This window comes from Leptodactylus fuscus, chromosome 8 (assembly GCF_031893055.1).
Source record: "Leptodactylus fuscus isolate aLepFus1 chromosome 8, aLepFus1.hap2, whole genome shotgun sequence".
In the NCBI taxonomy this organism is placed as follows: Eukaryota; Metazoa; Chordata; class Amphibia; order Anura; family Leptodactylidae; genus Leptodactylus; species Leptodactylus fuscus.
The window spans coordinates 12,545,663-12,569,578 of NC_134272.1; the positions used below are offsets into that span (position 1 = coordinate 12,545,663).

Sequence of the window (23,916 nt, forward strand, 5' to 3'; positions counted from 1 at the left end):
GCCCAGGAAGAAAACCTCCTCCTGTCTGAAACAATGTGCAACGTCCACAATGTACGCCGGACCTGCCTGGCAAAGCAATTGGCCGGTGGGGATTTACTATTCAGCATCTGTCTGGTCTGGCAGGTGCTCAGACGGATTCCTTGTTTGCTATAATAATACTTAGATGAATTCACAGGAAGTTTCTTAAATGTACTTAAAGGCTGCTGTAAAGGAATCTGTTCTCCTTAGGTACTGCTAGAGTCTAGCACTGGGCAGAATCAGTCTCCTTCCCCCTCTGGCAGCTAAAAACATACAGTAATCCTTTTTTACTTCGGTTGAGAATGCAATGGATAATGGTTACAGGTGTGACCTCCCTGGTGCTGTGTGAATTCAGTAGGTGGCGCTGCCTTGGCTTGAATGCTTTGGTCCCATCACAAATAACAAAACATACCCCCCCACACTTTTCTTGTTGTAGTCCAAGTTAGGTCCAAGCCTAACTCTAACCCATAGGGGGCAAAACGTAATACTAACAGTCACAGGAGGTAGTGTGGGCACCAGAGCCCAAGCAGTGCCACCTACTGGATCCGCACCAGGCTAGGCACAACCAATTTTAACCACTCCATTCTATAAGAATAAAAAAACGAAGTGACACTCACCTACCCCCAGTCCTCCGTTCTGATGTTGGGTCCCCCATTCCACTCTATTACCATCTTGCCATGTCTTGGCAGCTGCTACTTAGGACCATATTCTAGAAGAATCGGACCACAAACTCCTTGTACAATCAAGGTACTAAGTGGTGACTCTTTAGGAAAGCAGATCTGTTATCAGCAACTTGCTGATGGTTTCACTTAGCGACAAACTATTTTATTAACAATATGAAGTGAATATAGACAAAAGGTAGTGAGGACAGACGGCAGAGATCCGGGCCTTCCATCTGTAGCTGCAGTCACTTAAAGGGGTCTAGGCTTAATATTGATCGGTTATTGATTCACTTGAAACAGGCAAAAGCTGCGGGGTCAGAATAGTCACATCTATCCACAGCTTTGTGTTTACTACTGGCTTGTCCTAAATACCAGTAAGCATTGTCCTGTACCCCAAGTATCATTATCCTGTACCCCAAGTGTCAGTGTGTCATTGTCCTGTACCCCAAGTGTCATTGTCCTGTACCCCAAGTGTCAGTGTGTCATTGTCCTGTACCCCAAGTGTCATTGTCCTGTACCCCAAGTGTCAGCGTGTCATTGTCCTGTACCCCAAGTGTCATTGTCCTGTACCCCAAGTGTCAGCGTGTCATTGTCCTGTACCCCAAGTATCATTATCCTGTACCCCAAGTGTCAGTGTGTCATTGTCCTGTACCCCAAGTGTCATTGTCCTGTACCCCAAGTGTCAGCGTGTCATTGTCCTGTACCCCAAGTGTCATTGTCCTGTACCCCAAGTGTCAGCGTGTCATTGTCCTGTACCCCAAGTGTCATTGTCCTGTACCCCAAGTGTCAGTGTGTCATTGTCCTGTACCCCAAGTGTCAGTGTGTCATTGTCCTGTACCCCAAATGTCAGCATATGATTGTCCTGTACCCCAAGTGTCATTGTCCTATACCCCATTGTCAGCGTGTCATTGTCCTGTACCCCAAGTGTCATTATCCTGTACCCCAAATGTCAGCGTATGATTGTCCTGTACCCCAAGTGTCATTGTCCTTTACCCCAAGTGTCAGCATGTCATTGTCCTGTACCCCAAGTGTCATTGTCCTGTACCCCAAGTGTCAGTGTGTCATTGTCCTGTACCCCAAGTGTCATTATCCTGTACCCCAAGTGTCAGCGTGTCATTGTCCTGTAACCCAAGTGTCATTGTCCTGTACCCCAAGTGTCAGTGTGTCATTGTCCTGTACCCCAAGTGTCAGTGTGTCATTGTCCTGTACCCCAAGTGTCATTGTCCTGTACCCCAAGTGTCAGTGTGTCATTGTCCTGTACCCCAAGTGTCATTATCCTGTACCCCAAGTGTCAGCGTGTCATTGTCCTGTACCCCAAGTGTCAGTGTGTCATTGTCCTGTACCCCAAGTGTCATTATCCTGTACCCCAAGTGTCAGCGTGTCATTGTCCTGTAACCCAAGTGTCATTGTCCTGTACCCCAAGTGTCAGTGTGTCATTGTCCTGTACTCCAAGTGTCATTATCCTGTACCCCAAGTGTCAGCGTGTCATTGTCCTGTACCCCAAGTGTCAGTGTGTCATTGTCCTGTACCCCAAGTGTCAGTGTGTCATTGTCCTGTACTCCAAGTGTCATTATCCTGTACCCCAAGTGTCAGCCTGTCATTGTCCTGTACCCCAAGTGTCAGTGTGTCATTATCCTGTACCCCAAGTGTCAGTGTGTCATTGTCCTGTACCCCAAGTGTGTCATTGTTATGGTTATCTGTCAGTGGCACAGTATATACAGTACATGTGAGTTATATAGTGTGTATATACTGGTATGTATACGCCAGCTATATGTATTATCACTATATATGGAATATATACGAGCGTCTACACCCAATCTGACCAGATGACATCATGTTGGGCTGTGACTGTCAGCTCTCTATCAATAAATATCGAGAGATTGATGACCTCATTATATAAATTGATGGCCGCTGTCATTAGTATTATTGGATATTGGGACATGACTGGGATTCATTAACCATCCGAGTAATTCACAGCAGCGCTCCGTAATTGTCCCTATAATCCCCCTCCCCCACTTTAATTACCAAATGCATAATCGCCCATCTCCAGGGACGGGCCCAGTTCTAATGAGGTTTCCCATGGGAAGCGCTGTCCCTTTATATCTCCTTGACTATAGATGACTATATGTTCAGTCTAGTTCTTACTATCAGAGTCTGCAGACATTTCATTGGAGCGGCACAAGACAAGGAGCACTAAACACCAAAAAAGATGTCCTCAAAATGTTACTAGCACCCACTAAATGACCCCTAAAGACCCCCCAGATATGCTGAACTAGTACTCATGAATCAATGATACCTTTCAGTCCGCCATGATGGCCGACGTGAAGATGTTCACCTGGTCCAGAGACTCTCTACAGTCTAGAGCCAAAAGCTGGTGTAAAGGAGTCACCCCTCACTGGCCAAGGGGGTCACTAGTATATGGGGGCTTGTCTCTGCTGGGCTTTCCCAATCTGAATTTTAGGATGTTATTGCACCTTATAGACTCACTAGACATTACTTAATAAGAAATGAATGGACTGTGCTACCTAACCTCAGCAAAAAGGGAACAAGGGGTGCACTTACTTGGGGTTCCCAGTATTTATTCCCCCACCAACCAAAGATTTATCTGACAAACCTCGAAAAGTCACCGTTTATTGCGCCGCCGTAACCAACCTCGGCGGGGAAAGCAGAGCCCCCGGAGCAGTCAGTACAGATTAGGGAGGAACAGCCCGCCAGCGCTGACTACCACAGTCTCACACCTGATGCCATTTCTCCTGACAGACGGAATATTTTATTCATCAGCGCCGCCGCCGCGTCCTGATCACATGTCATCCCCAGCTGATCAGCGTCGCCTCAGGCTTACATGTAAACACAAAGCATAGAGCTCGCTGTATGAGTGAGCAGAACGCGCCTCGTGGTTAGACTGGTTTGTTGGCTTTTATGGCTCTGAGCGGGCGGGACATTTCATTGAGCATCCCGTGACAACTACACGACTGTACTGAGCGTATATACACACGCCGCCGAGCCATTCCGAAGATATAGCAGTAACCATGAGCCAACCACTGGGTTTGTTAATAAGTTTTCCCTGGTTGGGGGCGAACCCAAGATTTTTGGGGTTCGACACCCACATGTCATTATTATACAGTGGGGTGGCCGATTATGATGAATGGTAATTAATTAGGTAATTACTTAGGCCACACCCCTTTTAAACCACGCCTATTTTACAGTAGGACGGGTTGGGTTTGCCAGGCAGTTTCGTTCGGTCTCTCTAAGCCCAGGGAGTGATCAAAAATACAAAACTGTGTTACTCACCTCTCCTGGGCTCCGGCATGACTCCCTGCACTCTTTGGCTCTTCTGACTGACGTCAGGGACCGTTGAGGCCTATGATTGGGCCTCAGAGTCACATGGTATTGTGACAAATTGACACAATCGAAGGCCTCATCGGTCTCTGACAACAGGCAGAAGCGCCAAAGAGAACAGGGAGTCATGCCGGAGCCCAGGAGAGGTGAGTAACATTGTTTATTATGTTTGTCACCTCTCTGGAGTCTCCGCTTATTATACTTTGGGATGTGAAGAGATCTCAGAGTATATTAGCTGCTTCAGTTCTGACAAAACTGCAAATAAAAAACAGACTAAAAAAAAATATGAGCTAAGACATTGCATCAGACAGGCTGTGCTATATATCCCATGTTTATAGATGTAAATCCTCGCGTATGTGATATTTATCCCGGATATAGTGCGGCTGTACAAAGCGCTATCTCTATTTATAGTGACTGCGGTCCCATGCTGGTAAGTAAAGCCATTGTATTCTGTATCAAAGGGCCACTTGTGAGGCATCTGGAGATTATTCACCACTTAAGGTCACGGAGATAAAGAATGAAAAGTTCTCAGCAAGTGGCAGCCGAAATCTCACACGTCAATCCATCCTGGAGCAATCCTTGTATGTATGATCAGGAAGAAACAGACAATGTGCCCGAAAACATCCTCAAATGGTCAACTAAGCGGCCAAATATCCAGGGCTCCTCTTACTGGGGATATAAGTGGTGGCCAAATCCCCTCCTGGCACCAAGATCAGAGAGATAAACCCAAGCAACTCAGGCTATTTTATGTCACATTCAAGATGGGGGACCTGGGGTACTCAACTACTGTGTGGAGGGGGCAATAATGGGGTATTATACTGTTATATCCCAAACCAACCGCCCCGCCCCACCCCACCTCCCCATATAACGGTCACCAACGAAGAGGAAGATGAGACTCCATGGACTGTTATACCCCAAACCACCCACACCACCCCCACCACCCACCCGAGTCCAACTCCCCCCCCCCCCCACACACTCTACTAGCTTTGGCAATGCCAAATATCTATTCGGACGTGCCAATAAAGCTTTTTTGATTTGATTTGATTTGATTACTGTGTGGAGGGGGCACTAATGGGGTATTATACTGTGTGTAGGGGCACTAATGGGGTATTATACTGTGTGGAGGGGGCGCTAATGGGGTATTATACTGTGTGTAGGGGCACTAATGGGGTATTATACTGTGAGTGGAGCACTAATGGGGTATTATACTGTGTGGAGGGGGCACTAATGGGGTATTATACTGTGTGGAGGGGGCGCTAATGGGGTATTATACTATGTGTAGGGGCACTAATGGGGTATTATACTGTGTGAAGGGGCACTAATGGGGTATTATACTGTATGTAGGGGCACTAATGGGGTATTATACTGTGTGGAAGGGGCACTAATGGGGTATTATACTGTGTGAAGGGGCACTAATGGGGTATTATACTGTATGTAGGGGCACTAATGGGGTATTATACTGTGTGGAAGGGGCACTAATGGGGTATTATACTGTATGTAGGGGCACTAATGGGGTATTATACTGTGTGGAAGGGGCACTAATGGGGTAATATACTGTGTGAAGGGGCACTAATGGGGTATTATACTGTGTGGAGGGGGCACTAATGGGGTATTATACTGTATGTAGGGGCACTAATGGGGTATTATACTGTGTGTAGGGGGCACTAATGGGTATTATACTGTGCGGAGGGGGCACTAATGGGGTATTATACTGTGTGGAAGGGGCGCTAATGGGGTATTATACTGTGTAGGGGGCACTAATGGGGTATTATACTGTGTGTAGGGGGCACTAATGGGGTATTATACTGTGTGCAGGGGTCACTATGGGGGATAATACTGTGTAGGGGGCACTAATGGGGTATTATACTGTGTGTAGGGGCACTAATGGGGTATTATACTGTGTGAAGGGGCACTAATGGGGTATTATACTGTGTGGAGGGGGCACTAATGGGGTATTATACTGTGTGGAAGGGGCACTAATGGGGTATTATACTGTGTGAAGGGGCACTAATGGGGTATTATACTGTGTGGAGGGGGCACTAATGGGGTATTATACTGTGTGTGTAGGGGCACTAATGGGGTATTATACTGTGTGGAAGGGGCACTAATGGGGTATTATACTGTGTGTAGGGGGCACTAATGGGTATTATACTGTGCGGAGGGGGCACTAATGGGGTATTATACTGTGTGGAAGGGGCGCTAATGGGGTATTATACTGTGTAGGGGGCACTAATGGGGTATTATACTGTGTGTAGGGGGCACTAATGGGGTATTATACTGTTTTAGGGGGAACTAAGTCTGGGATCACATCTGCGATGGAGAACTTTCCTCTTCAAAGTTTTAAGTTTTGAAATAGAGGACACCTAGCGGACTCCATTCTAGTCTGCCAGGGTCCATGTGTAACCACTGTTTTATGGCCACTAATGAAGTATTATACTGTGTGGGGAAAACTAAGGGGCATTATACTGTGTGGCGGACACTAAGGGACATGATACTGTGAGGGGCATTATATTATATGGCGGTACAAAGCAGGCTCCATCACTGTATGTCATAGAGAGAAGGGGGATAATTACTGAATGGGGGGTGCTAAAGGGGGACATGGACAGATCTGCTTAGAAACCAGTCAGTGGACCATTACTTGAGTACCCCTGTACAGTCCATTAGACAGAATCGGATTCATTTCAGGGCTCGTTCACATCTGCGTTCACTGTCCTTATTGCAGGTTTCCGTTTCCTGCATAAAACAGATGCAGGAGACGGAAGCCTGCAGGAGACTTTCTCACCCATTCATTTGAATGGGTGAGAAAGCTGTCCGGCCGTGAGCGGCGGTGAGTGTTTTAGGCTCTCCGCCGCGAAACCGGGTTTTTTAATCCGGACACAGAGTCGGACATGCAGTACTCTGTGTCCGGATAAAAAAATCCGGTTTCGCGGCGGAGAGCCTAAAACGCTCACCGCCGCTCATGGCCGGACACGGTCTATGGTTTCCGTCTTCTGCCATGCAGAAGACGGAAACCATAGAACGGAGATATGAACGCAGGTGTGAACCCAGCGTCACTTTTATCATATAGTTTTATAGTTCTTGGTCTACTATGTAGCGCTGAATCTATTGTATAGCCTTAGGCTGCATGCACACGGAGTTACGCCAGGCTTGTAAAAATCCTCATTCACGGCCGTACACGCGCGCGCAGCGGACGGCTTCCAAACACTCCCCATTCACTTCAATGGGAGCGCTCGTAACGCCCAAGATTTTTATACTGAGGTAACCAATATCATATAGGTGGAGGCCTAATATCTGAGTGAGGAGGCTACGACACACGGGTGAGCACAGCGGCCTCCTCACTGTATACCAGTGTATACCTAATACCTCCTAGGTCAAAATCAAAGTAAAGTACAGAAACACCTACCCGAAAGTCAATGCCAACGGTGGAGATGAAGCTTCCGGCCAGGAAGGCGCCATCCTTAAATCTGACGAGCAGACACGTCTTTCCCACTCCTGAATCTCCCACCAGCATCACCTAGAAGAGAAGCAAGAAAAGGATGACGTTACCAGACAGGTCCATGTGATTGTAGATCACTGCAGATTACCAGGTGAACGTTTGGAATACGGCGCATGCGCAGTACTGTATCTCCTGGCCATGGCGACCTTTACAGTACCTGACGTCACACTCAGCGCAAAATTTTGGATGGGTGCTGTGGGAGCTGACATAGGTGCACCAGGAGGCGCAGCCACATCCTTATTGCGCCAATAGTTTTGCTTCAATGGGAATGAGCTACCAGAAGAACTGTATGAATGATGAACATGATATCGCAGAAAAAAAGAGACTGCAGCGCTCATCCTGCGGGGGTGCTGGGGGTCGGGCTGCCACCAATCTCATATTAAAAGGGACTTTTCAACTGATGATCTATCCTTGGGATAGGTCATCAATTGAAGATCAATGGGGGTCCAACACCAAGGATCTCCGCAGATCAACTTCTACTTTACAGTCACTTCACCTGATCGCAGCTCAGTCCCACTCAAGTGAATAAGCTGAGCTGTGATTCCAAGCACAACCACTATCCAATGTAGAGAGGGCAGCGGTCACGCAATTGCTGCTGCCTCTTGAAACAGCTGATCGGGTGGAGGCCCAGGTGTCGAACCCTTACAGATCTTTAGTTGATGGCCTATCCTAAAGACACGTCATCAATAACTTGTCTTGGAAAGTCACTTTAATGGGCAGGTCATCACTATAAAGATCCCTTTTACCTATGCAGGGGGTTTGGAGCTCTGTATCAGTGCAGAATTTAGTAGCTCCGGAGTCTCCGCTCCCATCAGTGGTTAACCACAAACTAAACCCGTCTCTTGGCGCTTAAGTGTAAACCTAATTTCATCGCCGGGCTCGTTGCGAGAAGCCTCGTATTTTTGACCGCATGCAAATGAATCATACAGAGCGAGCTCCACATGCGCTATCCTTCTGGGACCTGCCTCAGCAAACTGCACGTTATTATGTTTTAGTCAAGGATCATTAGAAATACCCATCTGTAAGCAAATAAAGGGTGCGCGGCCGGGACCCGCTACTGCCTAACTTCCCCGGCCCGGCCCATACATTATTCATGGAAGGAAACTGCTTTCTAAAAGTCATTTAAAGGAGAACTTACTAAAACTCTCATCAGTATCCCTATGACAACTCTACCTGTCTGGTGCTACGTGAGTCTGGTGGACTCTTCCATAACTTGTTGCTTTCCTTCTGCTGCAAAATGACGACTCATAATAGATTTTGCAGCAGGTTTGCATGGTGGAAGATTTGTATTTGTGGACATATTCTAAAGATTCTCCTGACTTAAAGGGGTATTTAAGACTCCAATATGGATGAGCTATTGTATTCTTAGAATAGGTGATGAACAATAGATTGGTGGGGGTCTGACAACTAGCGCCCTGAAAAGTCTACAACGTTTGGACATGTCCTGGGGCTCTTCTCAGCTTACCAAGCACAGCGCTGTACACTGTGTAGTGGTCATGCTTGGTATTGCAGCTCAGCCCTATTCAATTGAAGGGGACTGAGCTACAGAGCCGCTTTAACCTAACAGTGCCCCCCCCTTCATCACTTACAAACCACCCCAGTTCTCATGATCAGTGGGGTCCTAACAATCGGGACCACCACCAATCGGCTTCCTATCCAAATGTAATTTCATATTATTGTATTACCCCTTTAAGCCATTCCTATTCTTAAAGGTATTTTGTGCCCCAGCATAGTGAAAGTGCCCTTCAATGTATCGTGGTGGTTTCTTAAGTTTCCACCGCACATTATACTATCCACTATACAGTAATGTCCCCTAAGTGGATGCACACAGTATAATGTATATAATGTCCACTATGTGGCCCCACACAATATAATGTCCACTATGTGGCCCCACACAATATAATGTCCACTATGTGACTCCACACATTATAATGTCCACTATGTGGCGCCACACAATATAATGTCCACTATGTGACTCCACACATTATAATGTCCACTATGTGACTCCACACATTATAATGTCCACTATGTGACTCCACACATTATAATGTCCACTATGTGACTCCACACATTATAATGTCCACTATGTGGCCCCACACAATATAATGTCCACTATGTGACTCCACACATTATAATGTCCACTATGTGGCGCCACACAATATAATGTCCACTATGTGGCCCCACACGTTATAATGTCCACTATGTGACTCCACACATTATAATGTCCACTATGTGGCACCACACAATATAATGTCCACTATGTGGCCCCACACAATATAATGTCCACTATGTGACTCCACACATTATAATGTCCACTATGTGGCGCCACACAATATAATGTCCACTATGTGGCCCCACACGTTATAATGTCCACTATGTGGCCCCACACAATATAATGTCCACTATGTGGCCCCACACAATATAATGTCCACTATGTGGCCCCACACAATATAATGTCCACTATGTGATTCCACACATTATAATGTCCACTATGTGGCTCCACACAATATAATGTCCACTATGTGGCCCCACACGTTATAATGTCCACTATGTGGCCCCACACAATATAATGTCCACTATGTGGCCCCACACTATGTGACTCCACACATTATAATGTCCACTATGTGGCGCCACACAATATAATGTCCACTATGTGGCCCCACACGTTATAATGTCCACTATGTGGCCCCACACAATATAATGTCCACTATGTGGCCCCACACAATATAATGTCTACTATGTGGCCCCACACAATATAATGTCCACTATGTGGCCCCACACAATATAATGTCCACTATGTGACTCCACACATTATAATGTCCACTATGTGGCCCCACACAATATAATGTCCACTATGTGGCCCCACACAATATAATGTCCACTATGTGGCCCCACATAATATAATGTCCACTATGTGGCCCCACACAATATAATGTCCACTATGTGGCCTCACACAATATAATGTCCACTATGTGGCCCCCACACAATGTAATGTCCACTATGTGTCCCCACACAATGTAATGTCCACTATGTGGCCCCCATACAATATAATGTCCACTATGTGGCCCCACACAATATAATGTCCACTATGTGGCCTCACACAATATAATGTCCACTATGTGGCCCCCACACAATGTAATGTCCACTATGTGGCCCCACACAATGTAATGTCCACTATGTGGCCCCCATACAATATAATGTCCACTATGTGGCCCCACACAATGTAATGTCCACTATGTGGCCCCCATACAATATAATGTCCACTATGTGGCCCCACACATTATAATGTCCACTATGTGGCCCCACACATTATAATGTCCACTATGTGGCCCCACACAATATAATGTCCACTATGTGGCCCCACACAATATAATGTCCACTATGTGGCCTCACACAATATAATGTCCACTATGTGGCGCTACACAATGTAATGTCCACTATGTGGCCCCACACAATATAATGTCCACTATGTGACCCCACACAATATAATGTCCACTATGTGGCCCCACACAATATAATGTCCACTATGTGGCCCCCATATAATATAATGTCCACTAAGTGGTTCCACATAGTATAATGTCCACTAGGTTACCCCACACAATACAATGCCAACTTGATGGCCCACAGACTATAATGTCCCCTAAGTGGTTCTACACAGTATGATACCACCTTAGTGGTCCCATACATTATAATGTCCACTATGTGGCCCCATACAATATAATGTAAACTTGATGGCCCACAGACTATAATGTCCCCTAGGTGGTTCCACATAATATGATACCCCCTAAGCGTCCCCACATAGTGTTCTTCCTTCCTTGTGGTTCCCAAACAATATAATGTCCCCTCAGTGGCCCCCACATAATATAATGCCCCTTATTGGCCCCATACAGTATAATGACCACGTAGTGAATGCTTTTTAAATTAAGACCTGCAGCCTGGAGAATTCAGGACTGTTGGATCTGGCATGTCGGACAGGGGGCCCCTCACTGTCACTGGGCCCGCTGCAGGCATACAATTTGCCCTATGGTTATTATGGCCTGTGATGGTGCAGCAATGTTATTACTGCCACTTCAATCTGCTGTTATATATGAGTCCTGGGTGTTGGATGGATGGCCAGGTAACCAGATAAGGCTGGTGCACGATGACAACAGTTTAGTCTCCTAACCCCTAGCTGGCCCGGAGTCATCTTTGGCCATTTATTATGAGGCGGAGACCTGACAGGAGGTACGATTGTTATATAACATTCCTATATTTGGCATTTTAGAACAGAGAAGCCGTTGTGTTATTGATGACTTGAAAGAAGTAAGCCGAGAAGAATTGACTCATGAGAGCCAATTATATTCATGAGTCACCCAGAACGAGATGTGACTGCGTACCGCGAGTGGCGTCATGGCACCCATGTTGTGACTCCGACGCTCGATATAGACAGAAACGTGTACGTAGTGTCGCGTCCATGACACTAATCAACATCACCGTCCGTGTCGTCACGTCTGCACGAACACACAGTCAATAGCCTTCATCTCGCCAAGGTTTGCTACCTGCGGTTCTCCAGCCGTTGTACAACTATAACGCCCCTCATGTGAGGCGTGTGCTGGGTTGACGTGGCCAAGTATATATTGATCCGGTTTCTTTCTGTCTATTTTCAGTGTCAGACAAAACGTGGCCATTAGGCTCCATATACAGGACCAAGTGTGCCATCCAAGTAGGGCTCCTATAGCAGGTCCTATCCTGCTCTGTGACATCGAAACGGAGCGGACCTCCCATATGGGGAACATAAAGCAGAGAGAGTTTATGATTTCAATGGAAGCCGTGTAATGCTTCATTTCTCCTGCAGGGGAGCTGTAGGGAAATTGAACACTTGCTGTTCATTCTAAGCCTGATCTCAATTGATCGGTGAGATCTCAGCACCGTACCACCACCGCCACATTTTTTGAAGACCTTTGTACCAAAAAGACTGTGCCCAAAAATGGCAACTCTTTCAAAGTAAGGAGGTATCGAGTAGAATCTGGTGACAGACTGTATAAGGCCCGAGTCCACTAATAATGAGAGGCGATCTGTATATCCTCCCTCCTTTCTAGGCAACTGCTTTGTGTGCTTTCCTTTCTATCTATAGTCAATGTGATCTGCCCTCCCTGAAGACTTGGGTGCTTTCCCCCAATCTAACATGTACAGCCTCCTCTTCCTCCTTGCTGCTATATATACCTCTGAGAAAGGGGAAGGAGAGACAGATACAGCCAGAAGTAGTGTGCTGTCTGATCCATGCCTGAAACATCAGGACAACTAACTAGGTGAAGGAGTTATACAGACTCTACAGCAACAAAATGGTAGAAATGGTATTTTTTTAAATTCATTTTCTTCGGTGTCTTGACTCCGTTAGGGCGCAAATGAGAGTGCATTGTCCATCTTCTGTTTCCTTAATGATGCTGCTATGTCCCTTCTCCCTGCTTTACACTGCAGCTCTTCTTCACTCAACATAAAGTCAGTTTACGAAGAGTTGATTTTCATGACAGCAAAGACAGAATTATAACAGACTAAAAGCAACCATACATCCATGGAATAGAAGATTACCCGGACCCCATCTGAAGCCAAGGAGCTCAGAAATGGCAGGTTTTGGTTTAGTCCATGATGAGCAATGCGTTCTAGAGGCCGGGCACAGAGCTCACACTTAAAGGAGACATGAGTGATCGATCCATTACAAGTCTGCAGTGAGCAGAATAAGATACCGAGCAATTATTCGAGAAAACACAAAAGCCGAGTTGCCTTTAGGAATTTCTGAAGGTCAATATAAATTGAGTGGGAGTTTCTGGTCCCTTTAGTCCAAGGGATTAGAAGCATTTAAGGTGAATCTGACAGCGAGCAGAGCTAGCGAAATCTTTAACACAGTAGTATATACGCTCATGCCTGTTCCAGACTCAATTTTAACCCCTAAACACCAATGGTCTCCAATTTATTCCATGCCTGGACTCACGAGAAGGTGGCATATATATATATATATATATATATATATATATATATATACACCACCGGTATGGCAGTACCCTGTTTATCCATAGGTGTTTGGTAGGGGTCCGACACCTGAGACCCCGATCGACCGGCTGTTTGAATCGGCTTTGGTGCTCATTTGGCCTCTTTCCTGTGTTGATGATGTCACCTACATCGGTCCGTGTATAGCTCCTGTAACTAGGAGCATGTATAGCATCTGAAAAACGCGCCTCATGGGGTCTGAAAATAAATGAAACCAATAATATACATAAAAATAATTTTTTTCCCCATGTGAAAGCGTCTTACGACGCAGAGAGATCTGTGTTCTGTTCGTCAGGAAGCAGCGAGAGGAGAAGACTTGACACCATCAGAATGAGATGACTCAGGCTCGATACGGCTGTGCCATCCTTATTCCTGCATATGGAGTGCGGAGTCGTGTCAATCACTGAGAACTTGGAACGTGTCAAGAAACGCGGCAGTCCTGTGGAGTTACAAATGACACTTATCTCCGGCACTACGAGGAGAATTAGAATAGCAGTAAACACTACCGCAGCAATGGATGCAACCACGTCAACATCCAAGTGGAGTCTACATCTCCTCCTTAGGTTGAGTTAGGTTTCTCGAACACCCTCATGCCATCCAATGTGGTCAAAAACACATGTGTTACTAAGATGGAGTCTTCATACTTGAGAACTTTAAGTTATCTGGATCTAGGGATGGTTCTTCAACTTGGTTGGTTTTGTTCTTTAGAGATCATGATGCCAACACTGATCCAAACTGTATGAAGGTCTACCATGGGTTTTACGGTGAAGGTATCAATGCTTACCTTCACCGTTATAGGTGGTACCACCTCATCTCACGGACTGAAGTGATCTCCTTCCAGTTGGCGGCTATATTGGTGCAGTCCTTCATGTCTATGAAGGCTATAGATAGAATCTACAAATCTTCCTTTCCATTTCTCTAGTAAGACCTACCTGTTTCCCACCCCCAGCCCCTGTAAACTAATAATACGGCAACCTGCACATTTCTATAGTCACCAGCCCGCATGAGAGAACTTTCCTACAGCTCCGCTCGCTGAAAGCCTTCAATTACATTGCATTTCCTTGCACATTAACCACTTAGTACATTAAATCGCAACGAGAATCCTAATGGGGAACATTTCCATCATCCACACAGGTGTAAACCTGAAATATTTCTACTCTGCATAATCTATATGACCCCCACCCCCACAGCTGCTTGTTTGTCAGCCCGCCGCTAAGATAATGGAAGTGTTCATCATCTACCTGTGATGGCAGGAGATGGTGGTGTCTAAGTGGTGGCAGAAGAAACTTGTAGGACACTGTTCACATCATATGAATGGCCTCTGTTTGAAGGGATTCTACCATTAAAACCTTTTTTTTTGTGGATAAGACGTCGGAATAGCCTTTAGAAAGGCTATTCGCCTCTTACCTTTAGACGTGGTCTCTGCTGCGCCGTTCCTTAGAAATACTGGTTTTTATCGGTATGCAAATGAGTTCTCCACAGCAATGAGGGCGGGCCCCAGCGTTTAAACAGCAATGGAGGCCAGTGAAGTGACTCCAAGCGCCGCCTCCTTCTTCGTCCACAGCGTCATCTTCAATGTCTTCTTCCGGCGCAGGCTCATAACTTCTAGGCCTCGGGCCCTGGGCAGAGCAGACTGCGCAGGCGCACAGGTCACGGGAAAATGGCCGCTTGCACAGTATTGTTAGCGGCCATTTTCCCGTGGCCTGTCTGCTCTGCTAGAAGTTACGAGCCTGCGCCGGAAAAAGACATTGAAGATGATGTGGCCGACGAAGAAGGAGGTGGCGCTGGAGACATTTCTCTGGCAGCGGTGGGGACGCCCTCATCGCTGTTTGAGCGCTGGGGCCCGCCCCCATCGCTGCGAGACAACTCATTTGCATACCGGTAAAAACCGGTATTTCTAAGGAACGGTGCCACGGAGACCACGTCTAAAGGTAAGAGACGAATAGCCTTTCTAAAGCCTCGTTCACACGGTGTAACGTGCCGCGTGATGTGGCACGTGTACGCCGCGGGACCCTTTGCGTGCCGTACACGCTCCCATTGAGTTGAGTGAATAAATGCACGGCCGCAAACTAACGCGGCGCATACAATCCCCGCTCCCATTGAAATCAATGGGAGCGTGTACGGCACGCAAAGGGTCCCGCGGCGTACACGTGCCACATCACGCGGCACGTTACACCGTGTGAACAAGGCCTAAAGGCTATTCTGACATCTTATCCACAAAAAAAAGGTTTAATGGTAGAATCCCTTTAAGTATACGCCTGGAAAAGCTTTCAACATCTACGTTTAACGTAGCAACCTAAATAAATGGTGCGTTGGGTTTTAATGCCGATGGGGCCTGTTTGCTGCTTTGGCCCAGCGTTCTGCCATGTTTGTCCACCTACTACACTGCAGTTAATAATATGATATACTAGGCCCAATGACATGTCAATGACAATGAGTTAGTACACGCGGCTCTATCTCAGGCTCATAAATGACCCCCACTGACTCACACTCATCCGTCATGCATCCGTAAGCCCAGGCCGAGTGTCCTACAACCAGCGCCTTCTCCCATTTCTCATGCAGACACATCGCAGGGAACACGCACTTGACCTCATTAATTTGCTCTGGTAAATGAATCAATGCGCGGCCGCGACGGTGTCTGAAACCGATTGTCTTCAGAATAAATTGTCAGTCCTTCAGACTGGGGACTCCCATATCCGATGAGCTGATACCCAATTGGCGGACCCATTTTTTTCTGGGTATTTTCAGGACGACTGCTCCCCATGTTATGTTACTGCATCTGATAAATGTATAACAATAGCCAATGAGAAATTTATGAGCTTCCCTTTGCCCACGATTTACAATTTGTTAGGTTTTTGGACCAAAAGCTATGAAAATAAACGAAACCCACAGTCTATCCGAACAATCGGTTATTACAGTATTCACAAGCTTTTACCTGAAGTCTCATCCGAACTGGAATGGCTAATATATCATATAAGGGGTGGAAGACCATGTGTGGAGCACAAACAAAACAAAAAGTGTTACTCACCTCCCCTGATCTCCTCTTCAGGCCTCCTGAATGACATCACAGACTGCAGAGGCCTTTGACTGGGCCTCATCAGTCATGTGACATCATATCGCAATAAGATGTCCCTGAGGTCATTCAGGAGGCTGGAAGAGCCGAGCCCAGGAGAGGTGAGTAACACTCTTATGTTTGCTGTCCTCCTCTGCGGTATTGTATCATGTATACTGTATTGTATTATATACACTGTATTGTATTATATAAACATTGTATACACTGTATTGTATCATAAATACTGTATTGTGTTATATACACCATACTGTATTATATATACATTGTATTGTAATTATATATACTGTATTGTATCATGCATGTTGTATTGTATTATATTGTATATACATTATATTGTAATATATATATATATATATATATATATATATATACACTGCATTGTATCATGTATACTGTATTGTACTATATACAGTATACACGGTATTGTATTATATATATACCGTATTGCATTATATACAAGACAATACATGTCATTTTTGGTATCTCTCATCTCACAACATCAAATATGAAGTCCCCGTAAAATTGCATTTTGTAGCAGATAATTGCAATACGTTGCATAGTCGATGTTCTCAACCTCGGCATTGGATGTAGCGAACGTAACGATAATTAAACCCAGGTCGCTGTAATTACCGCCATCCAATCACATCGGGAAGCGAACGACTGAAGGGAGAAGAAAGATCACAGCCGCATTTACAGCGGAGAGAGATATCAGGAGAGATGGAGAGTGAAATGAATGTTCTTCTGGAATATTCACAACTAAACGCCGTCTGTTAAAGAGGAAGCCACAAATATTCTCTGCACTGATGTTATCACTATGTATAAAGCTGTCACACTGACTACAACGCTTAGGAAGAGTCACTTCTATATCCGGGCTGTGGAGTCAGAGCTGGAGATCTGAAGTCAGAGTCAGTTTTGGGGACGCAATAGAGTTTTGGGTGTGAAATTCGGTCGATGAGTGAGTCTGATTTCCCGGCCTGGACTCTATGGGGGAGACGCATTCCTAGTATATTAGTTATCTATGATGTTAGGAGTCCTAACTGGGTCGGAATGTTTTGCCGCCTCCACAATCCGGTACTGTAGGTCAATGGCAGTCAGGGTAATACACTACGGCTGGCCATACATTAGGGGTTTCACATGGACGGTCTCGGTTGGCCGAAGTCTTGGATGGCAATGCCGAAAGTTGCAATATATCACCAATCGATCTCAGCCGTGATCTGTGGGCTAGTCGGGGGCTCTACTGATGGGTTCGCTAAGGAAAACTGTTCAACTATAGCACTTGACAATGACCAAAAGAGCCATGGCCAACTTATAAGGGGTTCCAGGATCATTGTATACTCTATTCTTAGGATAGGCCCTCAATATCAGATCATCTTTAACATTTACATTAGTCCATTTACCAGTATGTCATCTAAAAAAAACTTAACACGAAATCCAAATGGACCTTTCCCTCCTCCTTGACTGATTGGACCATCCACCAGTGCCCTATTCCCATTTTTATGGATTCTGACCAATGTTGGACTCAGGTTTCTTGGGCCCACCAGATAAAGTAATTCTGAGGTTCACCCATCAACAATCGCTAGGAAATAGTCTGTAGTATCCTTTACATTTGGGTGCCTTCCACTGCACCAATGTTGTGTTAGGGCTGGGGCCCACTGGAGGTTCATCTGGTACTCTAGTGGGCCAGTTCAACACTGTGTCAGGAGGGGCAGGGGCCTCTGCTGTGCTGCGTGGAGGTACCCGGCCCGCTCTGTGTCCAGCGCCGGAATGGCGTGGCTGGTCCCAGCAGGGGGTAGGCGGAGCCTCCGTTTGAGTCTGTGGAGGTTTTGGTTTCCCTCTAGTTCCGGCACTTCTGGGTTCAGGGGGTCAGCGGTGGGCCAGAGGCTATATAGGCCTCGTTCTAACTCTGGCACACCGCTGGTTATTCGTTCACTCTGCGGTATCAGCTCCCTAGCATCAAAGCCTCTTCTGCTTCCTTCCTGCTCCTCTCCTGTCTCCTGTCCCTGCTCTTGGATTCCCTGGATTGTTTGACCCGGCTTGCCTTACAGAACTCTCCTCCATGATCCTCATTTGGTACCTTCCTGACCTCCTGTGTATGACCTTTGGCTTCCACCTGACCTACCTTTTGGATCCTAATTTGGCTACTCCATTGACCTCCTGTGTATGACCTGGCTTCCCTGACCGCTTCTGCCTCTGCCTTCTGCTACCTCGTGACCTCCAGTTATCGACCCGTCTTGCGAATTGTTCCTGGGATATCTGCATGTATTCCCTGGATTACCCTCCTGCTCATCTGCTACTCCATTCCTTCCCGCTCTCTTGGACTTCCCTCTAAGGTTAGTGTCTGGGTCCTTATGGACCCTCCTTCTTGGGGTTTGCAGGGTGTGTGTTACTCTCTGGGCGGTTGGGGATCCGGGCCCTGGACTTTTACCAAGTCCAACTCCACCATCAGGAGCTCTGGTGAAGAACTCCGGCGTCTGGTTTGGGAGAGCTTAGTACACCCAGGACTGTTTTTTCCTCAGCGCTAGGGGATTCTAGTTGCCCAGGATTTACTGAGTTATTTGTTGCTTCAGGTTCCTGAACACACTGATTCTGGGCCCCCTTCATCCCTGGCAAGACCAACTGTGATGGGACAATGTCCTACAAATAACTATAATGATGTGAATAATACAGCCTACCCCATAACCCCTGGACATACAAATTCATGCCAGGCTACAAGTTTTGGCCTGTTTTTACACAGTCTCAGACTATGACCTATGAGACCAAAACTATGATACCATCTCTTCCATACTAATTCTCCTCTATAAGTAAAAACTCTGATTGCTGTCAGTGAAAAGCATTCTTGTTCCCTCCATTATACTAGCCAAGACACCCAGAAGCCCTGGGAAAAAGAAGTGGCCTCACAAACTCCTAGTAGAGCAAACAAATCTGCAGGGCCCTATGGTTACCAATCACTTTATAGGTGACTTGGGCACTTTATGGGTGTGGCCGCCGCATTTAGTGCCCATAAGGGGTGGGTTGATATAAAAAGTGAGTGTGGCAATGTTGCAAAAAGTGTATGACCATGACCACTGGTGACGTCTTTGCCAGAAAATTTGGCAATGCATTGTGTATGCCAAATGTCCTGCATCAAAATGTTGGCTAGTATGCCGTTCAGACTGCTGGCAATAGGTTCACACTAGGGTTGAATCCTCCTTGTTTGGGTCCTTCGGGTGTCCTATAATGGGGTCTGTCAGGTGTCCTATAATGGGGTCTGTCAGGTGTCCTATAATGGGGTCTGTCGGGTGTCCAGTGCAGGAAAAAGTCTTCTGTGAACAACTTTTTCCTCCGCCGATTCCCCTCGGACTCTGCGTGATGTGCACGTAGCCTGAGATCTTGTTACCATTGCATCCCATAGGACAATCCTGATCAATTTTATCGCAACATGTTAAACCATTTACAACAGATTTCCCCTTAGAAAACAGAAATTCTGTAAAAAATCAACAGTAGTTATATAAGACAGGACGATTGCTAGAAAACAGTCATGAAAGGCGAAATCACAGCCCCCGCCCCTCCACAACAACAGGTCGCAGATTAGCAGGTTACACATCGATGTGTGCTGTGACAAAACTTGTAATTTCTTTGTAGACCTGTGAAAGGCGCACACAGAGAAAAACATCTCGCACCGATCACCGCCTCAGGAGCCGACATTAAGTGCAACGGAAAAAAAGGGAAGGTTGTGAGCTTAGAGCCAAATTACAAGTGCAAGCTGCTTGTCTATTACATGCTGGCCCCGGACACAGTAAGAGCATGGCTATAACAACCCGGGATTAGTGAGCCGCCATCAAGATTCAACAAAGAAAAATAAGAGCACTGCCGCCTGCACGACAGCAAAGGTCTCCGGGCTGAAGGATTATTCCCTGCCCTGTGGATAGGAGATAAGTGTTCGTAACGGTGCAACCCCTTTAAGTGTTGTGCAATAGTCATAAATCACCAATTTGCATCTATTTGATTCCACTTTTGCAAAATTAGAGATTTTAGGAATCCTCCGCAATGAGTATAAACCATCAGTTACAAAAAGATGATCAACCAGGCTGCTGGTTGTGATCGGAACGGAACTGCCATGTCATCCGGGTCCCGCCTGTACTTCCACTGACCTATTCATTCAATGGATAGGAGCCACAGAAACACGGCCGCAAAACTGGACGGGAAGAGGAGTAATGTAGCCCGGACTGATCCGTGTAAGGCTGAGGTCCTACGTTGCGGAAACGCAGATTGTTTTGTTGCAGTTTTCTGAGCCAAAACCACGAATGACAACAAAAGGAATGGGAATGCTATAGAAAGCTTTTATACTTCTACCTTCTGCTCAATCCACTCCTGACTTTGGCTCAAAAAACTGCAAAAAAAATTGCAACAAAAAAAGTTGGATATCCGCAACGTGGTGCCTCAGCCTAATACGCAGTCATGTGCGTAGGCCGATAAAAATGAATGGGTAAGTGTGCCATCCGGGAAAAACCCAGATATCATACTGACCTAGTCCAAGGCTATCTGCAGGGGGCCTAAGTTGTGGAAACGCACTTTGTTTTGTTGCAGATTTTGCTGCGTTTTTTTGAGCCAAAGCCAAAAATGGCTACAAAGGGAATGGGAAATACCTAGGACAGTGATAACGAACCTTTTAGAGACCGAGTGCCCAAACTGCAACCCAAAACCCACTAATTCATCACAAAGTGCCAACACAACACGTCAATTTAACCTTAATAATGTGCAGATACACAATTGCACACAATTACAGACCTGCAAAATATGGTCATACGAATGGGGCTTTATAGAGCTTTCTGCTCCACTGTGACCTCCACACAGTACAATCTGCTGCACAGTGGCCCACACACAGTATAATCTGCTCCACAGTGGCCCCCACCCAGTACAATCAGCTCCACAGTGGCCCCCACACAGTATAATCTGCTTCACAGTGGCCCCCACACACTATAATCTGCTGCACAGTGGCCCCCACACAGTATAAGCTGCTGCACAGTGGCCCCAACACAGTACAATCAGCTCCACAGTGGCCCCAACACACTATAATCTGCTGCACAGTGGTCCCCACACAGTATAATCTGCTGCACAGTGGCCCACACACAGTATTATCTGCTGCACAGTGGTCCCTACACTGTCCAATCTGCTTCACAGTGGCCCCAACACAGTATAATCTGCTGCACAGTGGCCCCCACACAGTATAATCTGCTGCACAGTGACCCCCACACAGTATAATCTGCTGGACAGTGGCCCCCACACAGTATTATCTGCTGCACAGTGACCCCCACACAGTATAATCTGCTGCACAGTGACCCCCACACAGTATAATCTGCTGCACAGTGGCTCCCACACAGTATTATCTGCTGCACAGTGACCCCCACACAGTATAATCTGCTGCACAGTGAACCCCACACAGTATAATCTGCTGCACAGTGGCTCCCACACAGTATTATCTGCTGCACAGTGGTCCCCACACTGTCCAATTTACTCCACGGTGGCCCCCACACAGTATAATCTGTTCCACGGATGGGTGCTGCAGGCAGTAAATGGTTATTTTTGGTGGATTTATTGGAAATTTTGGAAAACAATCCCAACCAAAATCCTGAATGTGTCAATGGGACATAAATGATGACAGCCATTAGTCACTGGGGGTGCCGCCACTTCTGCAAAGCCATGGAGATGTATCAGCATCGTATGTATAGGAGCGTAAAAGTCACTATGGCCCAGTACTATAAATGGAAAATGTTACGTAGGGGCCCGGTTACAGATTTTGCACTGGAAGTTTCCAAGTTGTAATCCGGGGGTGTACAGTTTCTACGTTTCAGGGCCCCATTAGGAAGTCTTTACAGAACCTTCTTATGATAAAATATTCACCACTTTCCATCTCATCTACCGTTTTCCATTAAAAATACAACAAAAGTTGTTTTTTTTTTTTCTCCTGGTTCTTCCCGCCACTGGGACCAAGTACCATATTTCATGGACGGCTGTTCCCGTTCCCCCCCGGGGCTTCGAATGTTTTCAGCCTTAAAATAAAATAATGAGATTTTCTCAAAAATTCCGTCTGACATGAGTTTTCTTCCCCTCGCTCGATGAGGAGATCTACTTTGTATTCACAGAACCGTCTCGCTCTCTTTTTTTTTTTCTGAAATCCCAACAGCGTTTAATGTTCCAGAAAAGCTTTTTGAGATGGCGCGATAATTCTTTCCATCTCTGACAAATGTATATGAAGAGAATACCCTCCATGGGAAAGAAGAGGGTCCTCGGCCCCTCTTCAGCATGAAAAGTTTCTCGGGGTAAGATGCAGACGCGAGCGAAAATTACCGGCTAATTCTGCTGCAGGAGGTAAGTGCGGGCGGTATAGGATCTATAGAGGCAGCGTCTGACGACGAGAAATAATCCATCAATCTGGATAATTCGACTTATTGTATCTGACACAAGGAGAATGAACGGCCTTACCTCTTAAAGGGACGTGACATTGATGACCTATCCTGAGGATGGGTCTTCAGTATGTAATCGGTGGGAGTCCAGCTCCCGGAGTGACCTCTTCACTGAATACCTAGCACAGCGCCATACTTAGCATAGTGGCTGCCCTTGGGATTGCAGCTCAGCACATTAACTAGGATGGGACTGATTTGCTGCTGTACCATGTGACTGACTGATCGTCGACGGTCCCAAGTCAGACCCCAACCAATCACATACTGATGAGTTTTCGTAACCCCTTTAAGCTAACCCATGCCTGGTCACACTGAACTCCATCTTCCCCTAGGAAAGCAACCAATATGGCCACCAACACGGCTTATACTTTGTAGTAATGAGCTTTGCATGAGCGAAGTGACAAAGGCTATGAACACAATTCTGGCTCATATGTAGTTGTCACTTAAAGGGATTGTCCACAGAGTTAAATTTACAGGACTTTTTTGGAAAGAAACTAGACCTGTTTCCGATCCTGGAACCAGCCCACGACCCCTCGTGTGACACAAGACATTCCCCATAGCACAGGTAACATCAGGAGAAGAGGAGGGGTTGGTCCCAAACACATGACCCAGGGTCAGAACCAGGCTGGTACCTGAAGCATGAAGGAGGAAGTCAAGTAAATTTAACTCCCTGGATAACCCCTTTAAATGGGTTTTCTGTGAATTCCAGATTGATATCAGAATGGCTCAGCTGTATATAGAGGCGGTGGCCACTTACTCTTCACAGGCCAGTGACATCATGTTCATCAGTCACATGGCCTGTGCGTAGTCCCGATCGACTGAATGTGATCGAGCAGTAATACCTAGCACGGCCACTAGACAGTA

At 46.3% G+C, this 23,916-nt stretch overlaps 1 protein-coding gene across 1 annotated transcript in view; it reads right to left on the minus strand.

Moving 5' to 3' along the window:
• The window catches only part of RAB26 (RAB26, member RAS oncogene family), a 165,429-nt gene that overhangs the window by 135,687 nt on the left and 5,826 nt on the right, over nt 1-23,916 (minus strand). The window contains exon 2 of the mRNA XM_075284982.1: nt 7,423-7,533. Within this exon, the coding sequence (XP_075141083.1) occupies nt 7,423-7,533 (111 nt within the window). The remainder of the gene's footprint in view (nt 1-7,422; nt 7,534-23,916) is intronic.